General features: G+C 43.7%; 1 protein-coding gene across 1 annotated transcript; it reads right to left on the bottom strand.

The window, feature by feature from the left end:
- Window positions 1-13,023: 13,023 nt before the first annotated feature.
- On the bottom strand, window positions 13,024-15,818 carry SCGB1D2 (secretoglobin family 1D member 2). Its single transcript, XM_040256006.1, has 3 exons — window positions 15,695-15,818; window positions 13,839-14,026; window positions 13,024-13,152 (listed from the first exon to the last, which is right to left on the bottom strand). The coding sequence occupies exons 1-3, from the start codon at window positions 15,747-15,749 to the stop codon at window positions 13,090-13,092; spliced, it is 306 nt and encodes a 101-aa protein (XP_040111940.1). The 5' UTR covers window positions 15,750-15,818; the 3' UTR covers window positions 13,024-13,089.
- Between the last annotated feature and the right edge of the window lie 3,212 nt (window positions 15,819-19,030).

The following is a 19,030-nucleotide window of genomic DNA, read 5'->3' as shown; positions in this document are numbered from 1 at the left end:
GGTGAGTGCCCAGAACGCCTCCTTTTATTCTCCAGGTCACCACATTAATCCTTCCCACAAATGAGGAAATGAGTCACAGGATAAACCTGGAGTCGGACCAGGAAACAACAGCAAGAACCAACAAGAACCAAGCCAGCCTGTTTTTCTGTTGGTAGAAAACTGAGGAGACAGAGTCTTTGGGACCCCAAACAATTTCGGAATTGCCATCATGATATATGACTTTCAGTTCAGTTCAGTTCACCACTCAGCCGTGTCTGACTCTTTGCGACCCCATCGACTGCAGCAGGCCAGGCCTCCCTGTCCATCACCAACTCCCAGAGTTTACTCAGACTCATGTCCATTGAGTCAGTGATGCCATCCAACCATCTCATCCTCTGTCATTCCCTTCTCCTCTCACCTTCAATCTTTCCCAGCATCAGGGTCTTTATAAATGAGTCAGTTCTTCGCATCAGGTGGCCAAAGTATTAGACTTACAGCTTCAGCATCAGTCCTTCCAATGAATATTCAGGACTGATTTCCTTTAGGATGGACTGGTTGGATCTCCTTGCAGTCCAAGGGACTCTCAAGAGTCTTCTCCAACATCACAGTTCAAAAGCATCAATTCTTCAGTGCTCAGCTTTCTTTATAGTCCAACTCTCACATCCATACATGACTACTGGAAAAACCATAGCTTTGACCAGACAGACCTTTATTCGTAAAGTAATGTCTCTGCTTTTTAATATGCTGTCTAGGTTGGTCATAACTTTTCTTCCAAGGAGCAAGCCTCTTTCAATTTCATGGACGCATTATATGACTTTTTAAGTAAAATGAATGCAAATCTGCTTTCTGAATGAAGCAAAGTACAACATTGCAAGCCTGTGTTGTCCTCCTGTTTTTTATTATTATTGTGATCATCATTATCTCTTCTTCCTCCTCCTCCCCTTCCTCCTCTTGTTTCTACTCTCTTCTTCAAAGTGCAAGTAGCATATGCTATGGGTCTGTTCTGCGGGTTTACCAAGCACAAGAGCTGGGTGTGATATCACATACCTCCTCTGGGAGGCAGAGTTCTCTTGCCCATAGAAGCTTTTTTTTCAGCAAGGTGTTTTAAATTTGGGAAATGTTAAAAATTAGAAAAACTAAAAATCTACAAGGAGATCAAACCAGTCCATCCTAAAGGAAATCAGTCCTGAATATTCATTGGAAGGACTGATGTGAAGAACTGACTCATTGGAAAAGACCCTGATGCTGGGAAAGACTGAAGACAGGAGGAGAAGGGGATGACAGGATGAGATGGTTGGATGGCATCACCATCTGGTTGGACATGAGTCTGAGCAAGCTGTGGGAGTTGGTGATGGACAGGGAAGCCTGGCATGCTGCAGTCCATGGGGTGGTAAAGAGTCAAACATAGCTGAGAGACTGAACTGAACTGAAAAATTAAAAATGTCTCACCTCTGTGAAGTTTGTTTTATCAAAGACTATCTCACTTAGTTCACTCAGTTTCATCAATTTCTTCTATTATAAATCTATAAATGAATTTTTCATCTACTTTTTGTTAGGTTTTTAGGGTTTTTCTTCCACTGACACAAAGGATGTTGTGAAGTAGAAAAGCTGATTGCTTAGGGGAGGCAAAGCTGAATGGTTGAATGGCGATGGGATCTGGGTTCATACAGATGCGGATTTGAAGCACGGATGCAACACGTAATCATGAAGCGTCCTTGGACAAACTCGTGGTCATTCTGAGCTTCCTTTTCCTCACTGCTAAAAGGGGCATAAATGATGCCATGCTTGGTTTTGTCAAGATGAGACTCTATGTAAAGAGCCTATCACAGGGCTTAAAACAGGGTATCATGGATTAGTGGGAGCTTCATTCATCCACCCACGCATCCATTCATCTATCCATCCATCCAACCACCTATCCATCCATCCAACAACCCATTCATCTTTCCATCCATCCATCCACCCATCCGTCCATTTCATTTGTCTATCCACTCACCCATTCATCTTTCCATTCATCCGTCCACTCATCCATCCATTCATCATTTAGCAATACCAGGAGCTTCTGCTCTGACTGGGCCCTTTGCTATGTGTCACACATTCATTTGCAGGGACAAGTTAGACCTGGACCTTTCCCTTGTGGTGCTTACGGGGCAGGCAACAGACAAGACTTCAACTGAATGAGTGATATCACAAAGCAACAGTTCTAAAGACTAAACCACCACTAAGGACAGTGTCCTGTAGGGAGGTCCAGGCGAGTTGTAGGAAGAAGGCCTTTTAAACTTGGATGAGTGGACAATGATATCTAAGGGAAGTTCTGGGAAGAGTGTTCTATGCAGAGGGAACAGCAAGTACAGAGGCCCTGAGGAGCAGATTGTACTTGTTATGACAAAGAAAGCAAGGAAAGTGTATCTCTTGATGTCACAGGGGGGACAGGCTAGCCTCATAAGAGAGAACCCACACCAGTTGAAATAGGGGTGATAGAAAGGAAATAAGAACAAGGGAAACAAGGTCAGCTTAGGTTCAAGGACTAGAGAGTCAGAGAAAAGAGTCGATAGTTAACTACCCATGAATGTATTATTTGCTCTCTGGATCATTTGGAACTCATCCCTTTCCATCATTCTGTTGGAACATAAATTGCCAAGAACGCTACTGATTTAGCAAGAGGTAAGAAATAAGGAAGAAGGCTATGTTCTTACATATGCATTTTCCCTAAGGTGACCATTGCTGGTGATCTGCCTTCTAAAGGCAAGTGAAGGACATTGGTAATGAAATAGGAGATGGTATCCCTGACCAGGACTTAATGGAGACTCTGGCTGGTCAGCCAGTTGTTGGGACCTGCCTGTTACCTGCAGGGACCCTGGCCCCCCTCAGAGGTTTATTACTCTGAAACAAATCCCACATCATGTATGTGGTTCCCACAATAAAGAGGGGTGTTCTCCATAGCAAGGTATGATTGTTCTTAAGTGAATTAAATAACAGCTCGCCTTCCAAAAGACTACTTTGCAAGCCAGCATTTACAAGGAGAAATAGAAAAAATCAAAAAGTCAGGATGCTTGTGTTCTTGGCTTGATTTTGTTTTCTTTCCCAAAGGGATTTTGACTCAGGTCCCCAAATTAAGTCCTGACACTAGAGGCGTGAGGGACCTTCAGTTTCTGTGTTTGAGTGACATTTATTGGCCATCTACTATGATAAACCCCAGGGTAGAGGTGAATTATTCACAAATTTTACCCTGACTGCAGGAGACACAGGAGATGTGGGTTCGATTTTTGGGTCAGGAAGATCCCTTGGAGGAGGGCATGGTAATCCACTCTAGTATTCTTGCCTGGGAAATCCCATGGACTGAGGAGCCTGGTGGGCTATAGTCCAAAGGGTCCCAAAGAGTCAGACACAACTGAGCGACTAACACACACTTTTTCCCTGACTACCTTGTGTTTGGGGGAAGAAAGCATTTGGTAAGGGAGTATTATATTTGGTCTGGTATTGAACTCACAGAAGACCTGAGATATGCTCATACTCATATTTTGGTCATTGGAAGCCATGGCATATTTAATGTAAGTAATAACATTTAGCGACAACCATTTTGTCCCCCCTCAGGGATTCATCCATTGATCCAAAAGTGCACCAAAATTATTTTGAAGTTTGTGTGCTCTATGCTCAGGTGTGTCTGACTCTTGTGACCCCATGGACTGTAGCCCACCAGGCTCCTCTGTCCATGGGATTCTGAATACTAGAGTGGGTTGTCATACCCTACTCCAGGGGATATTCCTGACCCAGGGATTAAACCCGCATCTCTTATGTCTCCTGTACTGGCAGGTGGATTTTTCACCACTGCACCACGTTTTAAAATTTAGATGATCATAAAGTTGTTTTTTTTTTAATTGTAAGTGACCCAGATGAATCAACTCCACAATATTCTGGGGACAAGATAACACCCCTATTTCTTCATTTTCATTCCTTCGGTAAAACTGGTTCTGCCTCTCACCTCCAGGGCTGTGGGAACATTAACCCGGGGCATGTTCTTTGGAGGTGAGCCTCTTCCTCCTTAAGATCATGCCAAAGTCTAAAAGTCTTGAGAACTAAAATGTCACCTGTCATGTCAGTAAACAAGGATGTTTTTCTGGTGGAGAGGCACTTAACCAAGCCAGAAACTTCAGGAGAGGCCCTGGTTTGGGAGACATTTTTGTCATCAGTGAGTTGTCTGTTGTTCAAGTCATCAGGCCTTTCCTAGACCGGATGCCCGCCTTGCCTTGGGCTCAGCCCACTGTCGGGATTTCACAGCTGTGCCTCTGTGCACAATCGGAATAGTCTTAGGAATGTTGTGCGGTCCTAGCATGTTACAACATGTAAGTGCTTAGAATAGGACTGGGCACAGAGCAGGAAGAGCCTACATGTCAGCTGCTAGCGATTAATTTTATAAAGTGGAGAAACACGTTATGATAAGCTTGGAAAGACTACTGGGACCTTTCAAGACTACTGAACTCTCTGCTTCAACTTTACCTTCTCTAAAATACCCACGGAAGCCTTATGGTCAGATCCGAGGTGAAAGGTAATGATTTTGAAAATAAAGCATTGTACCTTTTTTAACTGGTCTTCCCTGGTCGCTCAGTGGTAAAGAACCTGCCTGCTAATGCAGGGCATGTGGGTTCAATCCCTGGGTCAGGAAGATTCCCTGGAGAAGGACATGGCAACCCATCCTAGTATTCTTGCCTGGGAAATTTCAGGAACAAAGGAGCCTGGTGAGCTACAGTCCATGGTGTCACAAAAGAGTAGGATACGACTTAGCAACTAATTAACTACAATCCCTTTTACTTTTTTATTTGGCTGCACCAGGTCTTTGTTGCGGCGCATAGGATCTTTAGTCAGGCATGTGGGATCTAATTCCCTGACCAGGGATTGAACCTGGTCGGCCTGCATTGAGAACACAGAGTCTTAGCCACTGGACCCACCACCAGATGGCACCCCACTCCAGTGTTCTTGCCTGGAGAATCCCATGGACAGAGGAGCCTGGCAGGCTGCAGTCCATGGGGTCGCTAAGAGTCGGGCACGACTGAGCGACTTCACTTTGACTTTTCACTTTCATGCATTGGGGAAGGAAATGGCATCCCACTCCAGTGTTCTTGCCTGGAGAATCCCATGGACAGAGGAGCCTGGCAGGCTACAGTCTTTGGGGTCGCAAAAGTTAGACATGACTGAGCAACTAAGCACGCTAACACCAGGGAAGTTCCTAAAGCACTCTCTTTTGATCCCAGCATTCCACAGTGGCTACACTCATTTACATTCTCACCAATAGTGTAGGAATGTTGGACTGCAAGCAGATCCAACCAGTCCATCCTAAAGGAAATCAGTATTGGATATTCATTGGAAGGAATGAATTACAGTTTTGTCTGGTTATATGCCCAGGAATAGGATTGCTAGATGATAATGCAACTCTAAGAAATCTCCGTACTGTGCTCCAGAGTTAGTTCAGTTCAGTTCAGTCGCTCAGTCATGTCCGACTGTTTGCAACCCCATGGATTGCAGCACAACAGGCTTCCCTGTCCTTCACTCTCTCCCAGAGTTTGCTCAAACTCATGTGCATGGAGTCAATGATGCCATCCAACGATTTCGTCTTCTGTCGTCCCCTTCTCCTCTTGCCTGCCATCTTTCCCAGCATCAGGGTCTCTCCCAGTGAGTCAGCTCATCACATCAGGTGGCCAAAGTATCGGAGCTTCGGCTTCAGCATCAATCCTATGCATTGTTTTACAGCATTGGACTTTATTTTCATCACCAGACTGAGTGACGCTTCCACTTTAGCCCAGCCTCTTCTTTATGGAGCTGTCTCTCCTTTCTTCCTCTGTAGCATATTAGACACCTACTGACCTGGAGGGCTCATCTTCTGGGGTCATATCTTTTTGTCTGTTCATTGTGTTCATGGGGTTCTCAAAGCAAAGTCATTACAAAGAATGAAATTATGCCATTTGTGGCAACATTCCAACATTATGCCATTTGTCCATCGACCTGGAGATTATCATATTAAGTGAAGTAAGTCAGAGGGATTCTTGTGACCTGGACTTACACAACTGCCTCGTGTGAACTCCAGACTGACCCCCATGGGGGTCTGGTAGTTTTCTTCTCCAGCCCTTTGCTGCCTGTGAGCCCTTCTTCCTCACTGTTCTTGCCTCAGTCCATCTGAGTTAAAAATCCTTATTCATTCCTGAGGTCACATCAAGGACAGCCGTGTGTTTTCATGCCCTTTCCTGGCCCCTCAGTCTATGGAGATCACCCTTCCAAGGTCCTTTTGGCACTCTATGGTGAGCTCTCTTTTGATCTCTGCAGAACCCTGAGTCCGTGGCCCTTTCCTCCCTGTTCTGTTCCTTGAGGGCATGGCTGGTGCACCTCTGATCTTTGTGTGAAGGGAACTATGGTAAGTGCTTAAATAATCATTGTGTCAGTGTTTTTTTGAGATAGATCTTGAACTGATACAAAGACTTCACTGATGATAATACCTACTTTTACTACTAAGTCTATTTAGAAAGAGAAGCTTATTTAAACTTGACTCTCTACTAAAGAATCAAACCCAATATTAAAAGCAGGCATTAGCCTGACATCCTGGTGCTAACACTATCTTCTTTATGCTCTGGATGAGGACTTTGGAGTCAAAATAAGGAGAGGACAGGTCAAGAGAGAAGGAAGTTGGAACCCAAGCCATCCGAGGACTGTGTCACCTCCTGTTTCCAAGAAGTAAGCATTATCTTGATCCAATCGAACCTGGATCCATCCACTGACTTAGAGTGGTGAGCCGGATTTGGAAGCTGAGCCAGGATCAAGAGTCACCTCCAGCTAATTCTCTTTGGCTCATCCACCAAAATCCTGCACTTTACGCAGCTGACGTTTCCAAAACCTCTGTGGTTAAGTTTTTAATCCCCATACCCATGTGACAGCTGCGTGGCTAATTAGATACTTATGCCATTCTCTCCTCTGTTCAGTTGGTAACTTTCCCCTCACTTCATGGCCACTTTTTGTTGCTAACCGTTGACATCCGCAGTTGTGAACCTCTGGTCCTTACGGACGTTATGAAGGGTGTATGGAAGAACTTGTATGAAGTCTTCCCATTGCTAGAACAGTGGTTCTCTACTGCGGCTGGTACCCATGCTCCTTCCTCCAACACTGTGGACATTAGTCAGTGTCTAGAGATGTTTTGGGTGCCTGCACAGGGTGGGTGGCATGCTGTTTGCATCAAGTGGGTAGAGACCAGGGATGCTGCTGGACAACCTGCAATGCCCGGGGCATCTACTCAAAGGAGACGTCTTCAGCCTCAAATGTCAGTAAAGCCACGGTTTAGAAATTCAAGAATAGGGAAACATCTAAGTTGTTTGTCCTTATGAGGGGGTAGCTACCTACTCCGGGGCTGTAAGTGCAGCCTCAGGGCAGACAGATGCTGGCAGGAGCGTGGGCATCTGTAGCCTCCAGTACAGGGATGTTCAGCTTCATATCCATGGCTTTTCCCAGGCTTGTCCTCACTCCTGGGGGGCGGGGGATGGGAGGGGTGGGGGTAGGGTTCCTTTCTCCTCTGTTATCCTCATCCACTTTGTCTTTCAAGATCTGACTCAGCCACCACCTCCCTAAGCAAGTCTTTCTTCCCAGAGGATGCAAACTCTTAGGAGCTTTGTTCATCCCTGCATATCTAGAGGTTGCTCATTTCTATAATTGACTCTCATTCTCAGTGATATACTTCCTAATTTTCTTCAGTTCTCACTCATGTCTTATCACTTAATGATAATTAATTCCTTAAGGAAATTCAGTAATTCTTTCAACAGAACACATCCAGTTTCTCCCAAGTTTGGTGTAGCATAGATTCCAAGTTGACCAGAGATACTTTCAAGCATCGTAACCAACTTTTGGGGTCAGACTTTGCTGCAAACCATTTTTTTCAGCCCCCTTTCTTCTATCCAGGCTGTTTTTTTTTCATTTGTCTTACACCTTCCTGTACTTTACAGAATTTTTGTTTAAAATAACAATATAGGAGGATAGTTCAAAAACAAAAATATCGAAAAACAGTTTTCACAGAACAGAGAGCCCAGAAAAAAACCCACACTCCTACAATCAATTCATCTTCAACAAAGGAGGGAAGGATACACGATGGAGAAGAGACGATTTCTTCAGCAAGTGATGTTGGGGAAGCTGGACAGCTGTATGTAAATTGATGAAGTTAGAGCACACCCTTATGCTATCCAGAAAAATAAACTCAAAATGGCTTAAAGGTTAAATGTAGACATGACACCATGAAATTCCTAGATGAGAACACAGGTATAACAATCTCTGACATAAATCATAGCAATGTCTTCTTAGGTCGTCTCCCAGGACAAGAGGAATAAAGGTGAAGTAAACTAATGGGGGAGTTTCTCTGGTTGCTTGGTGGTAAAGAATATGCCTGCCAATGCAGGAGGTGCAAGTTCAATCCCTGGGTCAGGAAGATCCCCTGGAGAAAAGAAGGGCAACCCACTTCAATATTCTTGCCTGGGAAAATCCCATGGACAGAGGAGCCTGGTGGGTTACAGTCCACAGTGTTGCAAAAAACTTGGTCAGATACAGCTTAGGGACTCAACAACAACAAAACTAATGGGACCTAATTAAACTTAAAAGCTTTTGCACAGCAAAGGAAACCATAAACTAAATTAAAAGATAGTCTATGGACTGGGATAAATTATTTGTGAACGGTGCATTCAACAAGGGCTTAATTTCCAAAATATATAAACATACAACTCAATATTCGGAAAAAACAAGCAATCCGATAACAAAAAATAGGCAGAAGGCCTAAACAGATATCTTTCCAAAGAAGACATCCAGATGGCCAATAGGCAAGCGGAAAGATGATTAATATTGCTTATTATAAAAGAAGTACAAATCAAAACTACAATGAGGCACCACTTCACACTGGTCAGAATGGCTATCATCAAAAAGTCTACAAATAACACATGCTGAAGAGGTTGTGGAATAAAGGGAACTCTTCTACACTGTTGGTGGGAGTGTAAATTGGTGCAGCCATTATGGAAACAGTAAGGAGGTTCCTTAAAAAAACTAAAAATAGAGTTGCCATATGATCCAGTGATCCCACTCCTGAGCATATAGCTGAATAAAACTCTAGTTTGAAAAGTACGTGCACTCCAATGTTCATAGCAGCCCTGTTTACAGTAGCCAAGACATGGAAGCAATCTAAAGGTCCACCCACAGATAAATCGATCAAGAAGGTGTGATATATACACACAAAGGAATATTACTGAGCCATAAGAAAGAATGCTATAATGCCAATTACAGCAACATGATGGGCCAAGAGATTATCATACTAAAGTAAGTCAGACAAGGAAAGACAATCACTTCTATGCAGAATCCAATGAATGATACAAATAAACTCCTTTACAAAACAGAAACAGATTCACAGATACAGAAAGCAGATTTATGGTTACCAAAGGGAAAAGGGGGTGGAGAGGATGGAGGAGGAATGAATTAGGAGTTTAGGATTAGCAGATACAAACTATGATGCATAAAAGAGACAAACAACAAGGCCTCACTGTATAGCACAGGAAACTGTATTCAATATCTTATAATAAACTCTAATGGAAAACAATCTGCAAAAGAATATATATAGATAGTGAATCGCTTTGCTGTATACAAGAAACTAACACAACATTGTAAATCAATTATACTTCAATTTAAAAAACAAAAGAATGAATTCCCTGGTGGTACGGTGGTTAGGAATCAGCATTTTCACTGTGTTGGCACTGGTTCAATCCCTGGTCAGGAAATGAAGATTCTGCAAGTTGCACAACAGGGCAAAAAGAAAAGAAAAAGAATATTTAAAACATAAAGAGAAAAACAGTTCCCAAGGAACAGCACTAGACACCTTCCATTCCCACCCTCACCATGTACTCTCATTCTCATCTACCACTTTCTTCATTGTCTCCTGGTATTGACATGTTCTCAATATTTTTTCTGTTCTCTACTGGTTAATATATAAAAATCCATGTTATTTCCTGTATATATGGGATTGCATGCTTCTTTCTACAGGCTTCCCTCGTGGCTCAGTGGTGAAGAATACGCCTTCCAATGCAGAAGATGTGGGTTTGGTCCCTGGGTCCAGAAGATACCCTGGAGAAGGTAATGGCAAACCATTCCAGTATGTTTGCTTGGAAGGTCCCATGGACAGAGGAGCCTGGTGGGCTACAGTCCATGGGGTTGCAAAAGGGTCAGACATGACTAAACAGCAGCATACTTCTTTCTTCATCTACTTCCTCTTTTTTTGTAACGCACATCCTCTAATACCTTTTGACAAAAAGCTCATTGGAGACAAAATTTTTGAAGATTTGCACTTCTGAAATATCTTTATTTTCATGTTTAAATGATAGTTGATTGCATATAGAATTATATCTGTCTTTAGCTTCAGATAAAGAAAGCTGAGTGCCAAAGAACTGACATTTTTGAACTGTGGTGTTGAATAAGACTCTTGAGACTCCTTTGGACTGCAAGGAGATCAAACCAGTCCATCCTAAAGGAAATCAGTTCTGAATATTCATTGGAAGGACTGATGCTGAAGCTGAAACTCCAATACTTTGGCCACCTGAGGTGAAGAACTGACTCGTTGGAAAAGACCCTGATGCTGGGAGGGATAGAAGACCAGAGGAGAAGGGAATGACAGAGGATGAGATGGCTGGATGGCATCACTGACTTGATGGACATGAGTTTGAGCAACCTCCAGGAATTGGTGATGGACTGGGAGGCCTGGTGTGCTGCAGTCCAAAGGGTCGCAAAAAGGTGGACATGACTGAGCGACTGAACTGATAGCTGTAGGTTAGAGCCTTTGAATTTTCAGTTTTACTTCTGTGTCTTCTAGTCTTGTGTGGACTCCATTTTTTTTTACAGTTTATTGTTAATTGGAGGATAACTGTTTTATATATTGTGTTAGTTTCTGCTGTACACCAACATGAATACGCTATCCATATACATCTATCCCTTCCCTCTTGAGTTGATTCCGTTTTTATTTTCTATCTTCGGGTATGACTTAGTGTTTCTTTCTGAAAACAGCATCTTTCTTTAGAGTAAGTTAAAGTCACAGAAAGTCACAAAATGTGTTTGGTTGTGGGGAGTGAGTGGGTTATTCATTTCATATTCTTCATTTATAGGAAATTTTCTCGCAGTATTTCTTTGGAGATCTCCTTATCATCGTGATCTCTTCCATTCTGGAATTCTACTTGTTGGGTTTCTTGGACTGAGTTGTGGAAGTCCTCATGTGTAATGTCCATGGTGGGCCTGATCCTCCCAGCAATGATTCCAATTTGGGTTTCTCAGACTGTTGCAAGAGCTCCATGAATCCCTCTGTCCATGAAGCATCGTGTGTAGACTGAATATGTAATGTATTTCACAAAATAGGAACTCAATTAAGCACATGTATTTCCTGATGTGATTAAAAATACACTTCTTATAAAAACATTGTTATTCATTGATAATGGTAGATAATCATTGTCTTCTGTTTCTCAATTAAGTGATTGTGTAAATATACCCCATGTAATTTGAGAGTGTTTTCAGATGAATAGCAAGTTCTCTTACTTGAAGCATTTGGGAACACGTGCCCTCTGGTATCTTGGATTTGCAGAAGTGGTCTCAGATTCACATCCCAATTTTAGAAAATAATTTGACTGAGGTCACCACGTGTAGGATCGTTGTTACAGCAGCCACTGGAAACTGGTCCAGGAGCCTATGGTATCTGCCAGTTTTCACTAGATAGTGGGTCCAGTAGCCGGGAGAGGGTAAGGGCACCCAGAAGAGGAGTAGGTTATGGGCAGATGGTGTTTTCAATTTTATACTTTCCTTCAGCTGTAACTGTGGAGTCCTTGAGAGGTGTTGTCCAGGTGGCAGGTGGATGCTTGCTTCTGGAGTTCTTGGGACAATTGGAGGGAGGAAGCATTAACCCAAGATGTTGGGGAGGGTAGGGATGATCAATGTGACTGTGCAGATTGAGGAGGAGTTAACCGATGGCTGAGCCCTGAGTATTCACTAAAGATTGAGAAGAGAATGGAGAACAGATTGCACTGGACAAATCATAGGTTTGAAACCACAGTGAAGGTAAAAGGACCAAGCAGTTTGGTTATGGTTAATATGAGGACAAAGTACGGATGATGCTGCTGGTTGGAGGTCACATGACTGGCCAGGTATGTTGTGCATACTGCGTGCGTGCTCAGCCACTTCAGTCGGGTCTGATTCTTTGCGATCCCATGGACTGTAGCCCTCCAGACTCCTCTGTCCATGGGATCACCAGGCACGAATACCAGAGTGGGTGGCCATGCCCTTCTGCAGGGGATCTTCCTGACCCAGAGATCAAACCCACATCTCCTGTGTCTCCTGCACTGCAGGCAGATTCTTTACCCCTGAGCCACTGGGAAGCCCCAGATATGATGTGTTGCTGCTGCTGCTGCTGCTGCTGCTACTAAGTCACTTCAGTCGTGTCCAACTCTGTGCGACCCCATAGACGGTAGCCCACCGGGCCCCCCTGTCCTTGGGATTCTCCAGGCAAGAACACTGGAGTGGGTTGCCATGAAGTGGGTATCCCTCAAATCAAGACCAGTAACAGGAATGTTTAATTGCTTTTTACCCTTAAGTATCCCTTCATCCTCTGGTGGCTCAGTGGTAAAGAATATGCCTGCCAATGCAGGATCCATGGGTTTGATCCCTGGGTTGGGAAGATCCCCTGGAGAAGGAAATGGTAATGGTAATCTTGCCTACAAAATCCCATGGGCAGAGAAGCCTGGTGGGCTATAGTCCTTGAGGTCGCAAAAGAGTCAGACAAGACTGAGAGACTTCATCATGGCACCATGAGTGGAAAACCTGTAGAGAAATGCAGGCTGATACATAACCAAATATTTCTTCTTGAGAGCCCTGCATCTCAGGTTTCTGTGGCTAACTGGATATTGGGCCTCTAAAATTTACTAGTGATGACACCCAATGGTCACTTCATGATGAAAACCACCCCTACTCAAAGCCAGAAACAGATGAATAATCACAGGACAAGGAGAAAAGTGCAGGGCAAATCATTTATTGAGCAAGATGTTGAAACCTCTACATTTTCCATGGAAGATCAGGTGATCACGCAGAAGGATCTAGTAAACCTTTCACATCTGTGACAGTACAATTCATCAGTATTTTCCCCTGAAACAGAAAAAGAAACAAAGGAGAAATCATTCTTGCTGCTGGAGATGACACATTAACACAGACTCTTATTCACAACCACGTGGTTGATGAAATTTCAACCAGCCAAAGGCAAGCGGGAGGGCCCAAGGCAGGAAGCCAGAGTGTATGCTCAATGACATAGACCTGGTACAATCACAACAAACCACGCAAGTCAGGAAAAATCCTTTCCATAGACAAGCAGATAAACCGTGAGGTGGTCATCATGGGCAGGTTTCCAAAGGAAGGAGGAGGATGAAGTTTGGAGGGGGCAATCCAGGCATTCTTTTCTCTGATCTCCCAGGAACTCCACACATTCAGTCCAAAAGGGACAAGGGTTACAGGATCGGGGCAGGAGTGAGGGGAAGTAGGACAATTTCCTGCTGCTCTCAGCCTTACGATGGGGCCAGGATAGCACACGTCCTCCTCCTCAGGACACTCTGGACCACCTGGCACCCAGGGAAGTGACCCCAGAAGGAGGAACATATCCAGAGGCCCTGTGCAATCTTCCCTAGGGGAGCTCGGCAGGTGGGATGTCACCATCCAGCCTGTGGCCAAGGGTTAGAAGTGAGCAGTGACAGCTGCCACCTTCGGAGCAGCCCGCTGACCCCGCTCCTGGCATGTGCAGCTGAGCAGAAGATTCTGTGCAGCAAGAAGAAAGACATTACCAGTATCTTTGTAATGAGTAATCTGTTTCTGGCTGAGAGTTCATTCGTGCATTGCTTCACTTTCATCTTGGCAGCCACGGCTTCTTGAGGTGCATTGTACTTCATGAGTGACAGCCTGTACAGTAGGTCAGAACTATAGAGGTACTCTTTCAGATCCAAAGCAAATGTTGGACAGACAACTGCATTGGCTGGAACAGGAGGAAAAGAGATACAATTGATGTAGGGAAAGTCACTTTCCTCAGTGGTTCTCTGAATTAGAACTAGACAGGAACCCCAAGGGTTTTACAATTTTATCTGGTAATTGCGCCAATAACAGGGCAGGACCCTAGGGCTGTGACTTCCTCAAGACCCCAGAGCAAGTGGCTGAGCCAGGACTAGAAATCAGTTTCCCTGAGTTCAGTTTTTTCCTTTTTAATGCATACCCACAACTTTCCAAAGCTCCCTTGCTTTGCTGAAATTCACTTTCCTTTGATTAAAAAAAAAAAAATCAAGTTTTGCCTATCAGTTGACTGACACTGCATTTTGTCTTGGATACTGGGGAAGAGATTTTAGGAACTGAGTTTTCAAGTGAATGGTAGAATCAGATCTTACGAGAGATCACAGAAGGGAGGAAGAATAAACCTGGAGAAGAGTATGCAAACTATATGCTATTTTGAGACTAAATTAAAGCATAGGTTTCTATCATTGGATGCAGATATAGCTAAAAAAAATTAAAATCTAATCAATTTGAACACATGTGAAGCTTAGACACAAAGTGATGATTGACTCTTGTATTCTGTAGTGATGTACAGAATTCCTAGAGAAGCTGAGAGGTGGGAATGGGTGCTCATTCCTGACCCCACCAGAAGGGTGCTGAGGCCAGAAGTGATCACCTTTTCCTGGTCTGGATTGTCCATCCCCATCAACTCTTAACAACCACCTGGCAGCCTGGGATGTATTCTGTCAAGGCTCTGATCTGCCCCCTGGTCAGACATCAAACTGTGCAGGGAATTTGAAAGGGCAGCACAGGGAAAGAGAAGGATGTTTAAAAAGTTCGATAAAAGAGAAACACTCAAAAGAGACTTGCATCAGTATTGAGGGCATGAAGCAGAGCAAAAGTATGGATGAACAAGTGGCTGGAATTAATCGTAGAAAAATGAAGTTTGATTCTAATGATCACAGTAGTTCTGCCACCATTAGTGGAAAGACTCCTAGGAAACAAGTGGCATTTGTAGATATACTGAGTGCTGCTTATTTGCAGACCCCATTTGAAGATCTTATATTCAGAGATTCAGAGAACACTGACTCTTCTTGAAGTAAAAATCTCTCCCCCAAGCCCTTCCAGCCGTAACGTTTTCTGAGTCTGAGGATATTAGTTAAAAAGGCTGTCAACTCAGCTGTCACCTAAAAGAACTCTAGGAACAAGAACAGTGGTAACTACTAAATATCTAGACTCTTGACACATTTAATCTGACTTTATTGTCGTAAACTACTCTTGGTGGACCCTGAAAAACGGAATGATAAGAGGATTAGCTGGAGAGACTAAGCATTTTGTTCAAGGTCAAAGCGCTGTGATTCACATCCAAATCTTACTATGTCACACTGCTTCTGAAACATAGATCACAGACAAGGAGTGAGACTTTGGGTAGAAAGCTTTTAAAATTTGCCTGCAATGAGTTTCTGGTAAGAGTTCTAGAATATATTGGAAATTGATCAAATGGGGCCTGGGCTTGTGGGGGACTCACTGTCAAGCAGAGGAAGAGGTTTGGATTCTGATATGTTGCTCCCCCACTCCCCGGATAAGTTCACCCAGTGAAAATACCAAGGGAAATGTTCTCACCAAGGCTGGTGCTGGGCAGATTAGAAAGGATACTCACCCTGGTAGTAGCAAAGGGCCAGAGTAACCAGCAGGGCAGTCACGGACAGCCTCATGGTTTATTTTGCTTTGAGTTTTCAGCCTTGGTGAATGACAAGCAATCAGGAGCTGAACTCAGGAGCCTGGGGAGCCCAGGGCTATTAGTACCTGGATAGCTCTGTTGGCCCTGCCCACATGGACATACAGCAGGTGGCAAAGTCTGGCTTCCAGCCCTTCCTTCTTCACTCAGGGCTTGATGCCATCCACAATGTCACAATGGCTTGGCCAAAGTCCCATTCACAGGTACCATACACCTCTCCTTTGTAGTAAAAACCAAGGTTGTAGTTTCACAAATGTATAATCGATTAATGGATGCAAGGTCCCCCTGGGTGTCAGTGCTCGGCACAGAGAAGAGGATAAGCACATCTTCCTTGAATAAATGAATGAATAAGGATGAACAAGCCTTTAGCTCAGTTAGGGTACATCTTTAGTGTAAGATTATGCCTTAAGGAGAAAGGTTAGTAGCCTGGTGACAGCTGTGAGAGAAACCGGTGATTTTCAGTAACCCAAGAGAAAAAAGTGTTAAGACTAAGAACATCCTCCCAACTACTAATTTTTTCTACTCTGCTTCAAAAAGTATCACAAGAGATTTCATATCAAATTAAGCTCTAATTTGATGAAAAGGCTCTCCTCTTGACTTTTCCTTGTCAAATAGGAGAGTCGCACCTTCTGAGTCACAGGGTCCCAGCAGTGGAGACACCCACAAAGACTCATCCTCTCCCTAGTCATGAGCAGAGGCCTTGTGGAAACACAGGGAGAGACTTAGACAGTTCTCAGTAAAGACACTGGGAAGTCAGGCTGCTTGTGTAAGGGGACGTATTAGAGTGGCACTCAAGAATATATATATAATTTGGGGACTAGAGAGAAGCCCATATGCTGCAGTGAAGACCCAGCACAGCCCCAAATATATATATATATGTAAAAGAATATGTAGAATTTTGACATGAAGGAATGCTTGCAGGGGGGATCGCAGGGCAGCACAGCCTAAGAGAGGACAAGACACCATAAACTCTGCGACTTGCTGGGGGACATCAGCTACCCAGGTCACCCTGAAACTTACACATGGTGGAACAGGGAAGGGTTTTGACTGGAGAGACAGGACCTGCCAAGTCGGGAGTGCTTCCACTGCCTTCTGTGACAATGGTGGCAGAATGGACGGGTGAGATGTAACACATGTAGTGCTTTCATGCTGGGTTTCAGATCTCAAGTCAAAGTCTCATGGGTTTTTCCTACCCGTGACGCGAGTCTGAGTGAACTCCGGGAGTTGGTGATGGACAGGGAGGCCTGGCGTGCTGCAATTCATGGGGTCGCAAGGAGTCGGACACAACTGAGCGACTGAACTGAACTGAACTGAACTGATGATGGATAATATATATAAAAAAAAGAAGGGAGGCAAAGAAGGAAGGCAGGAAGAAATGGAAGGAGGAAGGAAGGAAGGAAGGAAAAGAAAACGTAGTATCAGAAAAGATGTGGAGAAATACGAACACAGTTGCGTGTTTGGTGGGAATGTAGAATGGTGCAATCACTAAAGAAAATAATGTGGAGGGCCCTCAAAAGTGAAAAAGAATTATGATCAATCAATTCACCTCTGAGTATATATGCAAATGAATTGAAAGCAGGGTGCACATACTTGCTTCCCCATGTTTACAGCAGCATGATTTGCTATTGCCAAGAAGTAGATTCAACCCAACAGTTGAATGTTGAATGAATCATCTATGAACAGTTGTCTATAAACAGTTGAATGAACCGTCCCAATGTGGTAGATCCATAGAATGGACTATGACTCGTATTCAGCCTTATGAAGTAGGGAAACGGTGTCACATGCCGCCTAGGGATGAAACTTGAGGACAGATAGTACACTAAGTGGAATAAGGCAGCCACAAAAGGCAAGTACAATATGACTCCATTTACATAAGGTATCTATAATAGTTAAATTTATGAAAAGCAGAGAGCAGAGTGGTGGCTGCCAGGGCTGGGGGAGGAAGAATATAACGTCCAATAAAAACCGAGTCCTCAGGGCTTCCCTGCTGCCTCAGTGGTAAGGAACCCACCTGCCAATGCAGGAGACATGGATTTAATCCCTGACTGGGGAAGATCCCACATGCCTCGGAGCAGCTAAGCCCTGAGCCACAACTATCAGGCCTGTTCTCTAGAGCCCGGGAGCCACAACTACTGAGCCCATGTGTTACAGCTATGGAAGCACGTGCTCTCTAGAGGCCATGCTCTGCAACAAGAGAAGCCACTGCAACGAGAATCCTACCAACTGCAACTAGAGAGTGGCCCCCGCTTGCTGCAGCTAGAGAAAACCCATGCAACAATGAAGACTTAGCACAGCCAAGAATAAATAAAACTATTTTTAAAAATAAAAAATTTGAATCATAAAAGTCACAATGAGCTGATTATAAACAGAAGCATACCATTGCTGTCTTCCATAGAGTTTCTTTGGGTGGCAAAACCTTCTGTGGCTAAAAGTATGAGTGGTCATAAAAAGAGTGGCAATGTTTTTTGGTTAGACAACATGCAAATATAATTTATCATGTTCAATCATTGTTGCAAATCTATAAGCTATTACACTTCCCATTCTTACAGGTGAGTCACATAGCTTGGAGACAGTAAGAAACTTGCGTAGACTCACAGTTTGGAAGCCAGTAGGTCTAGTCCAGGCATTGTTGATGTGTGGATGGTAAAGTAACAGAGCATATTCAGTAACAGAATATATTCATTTACTGAATAGCGGGAGGACCTCAACTTTCATGCCCAGCTCTGGCACTTTCTACTTGTGAGGACACCAGCAAGGTGTTCACCCTCGTAGCCTCAATTTCCCCATCTGTAAAACAGGTGTGAAATAATACTGCCTATCTCATAAGATTTGTCTTAGGATACATGCCTTAATCTAGGGAAAATGTATAGCACAGTGTCTGGCAGTAAATATCAGGCATTAAACTTATGTAACAAAAGGAAAAACTATAAACATTAAGTCAAATAAAATAAATCACCACATTCCCAAAGTCCAATATCAAGGTGAGCCTACTTGACTCTGCCAGTGAGGAATATTTATTTATCCTAAATGGTAACAAAGTGTGCTTCTGAATTTGGCTCTGGCTCCATCGGGATTTTTCTCAGTTAAGATAAGATCACTTGATTTATTGTTTTCTGGTCATGTCCAAGTGACTGTTATTGTGGTTATTGTGGTTAAGTATCCTTAATACTAACTCTTGGAACTAAGGGTATAGGAAGGTGGTGGGTGGGGATAGATATTATCTATTCCAAGACACACAGAGACTGTAGGCTCATGTAG

The sequence above is a fragment of the Oryx dammah genome, unplaced genomic scaffold, assembly GCF_014754425.2.
Source record: "Oryx dammah isolate SB20612 unplaced genomic scaffold, SCBI_Odam_1.1 HiC_scaffold_15, whole genome shotgun sequence".
NCBI lineage: Eukaryota > Metazoa > Chordata > Mammalia > Artiodactyla > Bovidae > Oryx > Oryx dammah.
This window is presented reverse-complemented; position numbering and strand designations above follow the sequence as displayed.

What these genes read in the sequence shown, in the direction of transcription:
- SCGB1D2 (XM_040256006.1), bottom strand. Translation starts at nt 15,749, where the DNA reads ATGAGGCTGTCCGTGACTGCCCTGCTGGTTACTCTGGCCCTTTGCTAC. An exon ending in GGCCCTTTGCTACTACCAGG is followed by an intron (nt 14,027 to 15,694) that starts GTGAGTATCCTT and finishes CTCCTGTTCCAG; the next exon opens with CCAATGCAGTTGTCTGTCCA. An exon ending in TACTCATTACAAAGATACTG is followed by an intron (nt 13,153 to 13,838) that starts GTAATGTCTTTC and finishes TTTCTGTTTCAG; the next exon opens with GGGAAAATACTGATGAATTG.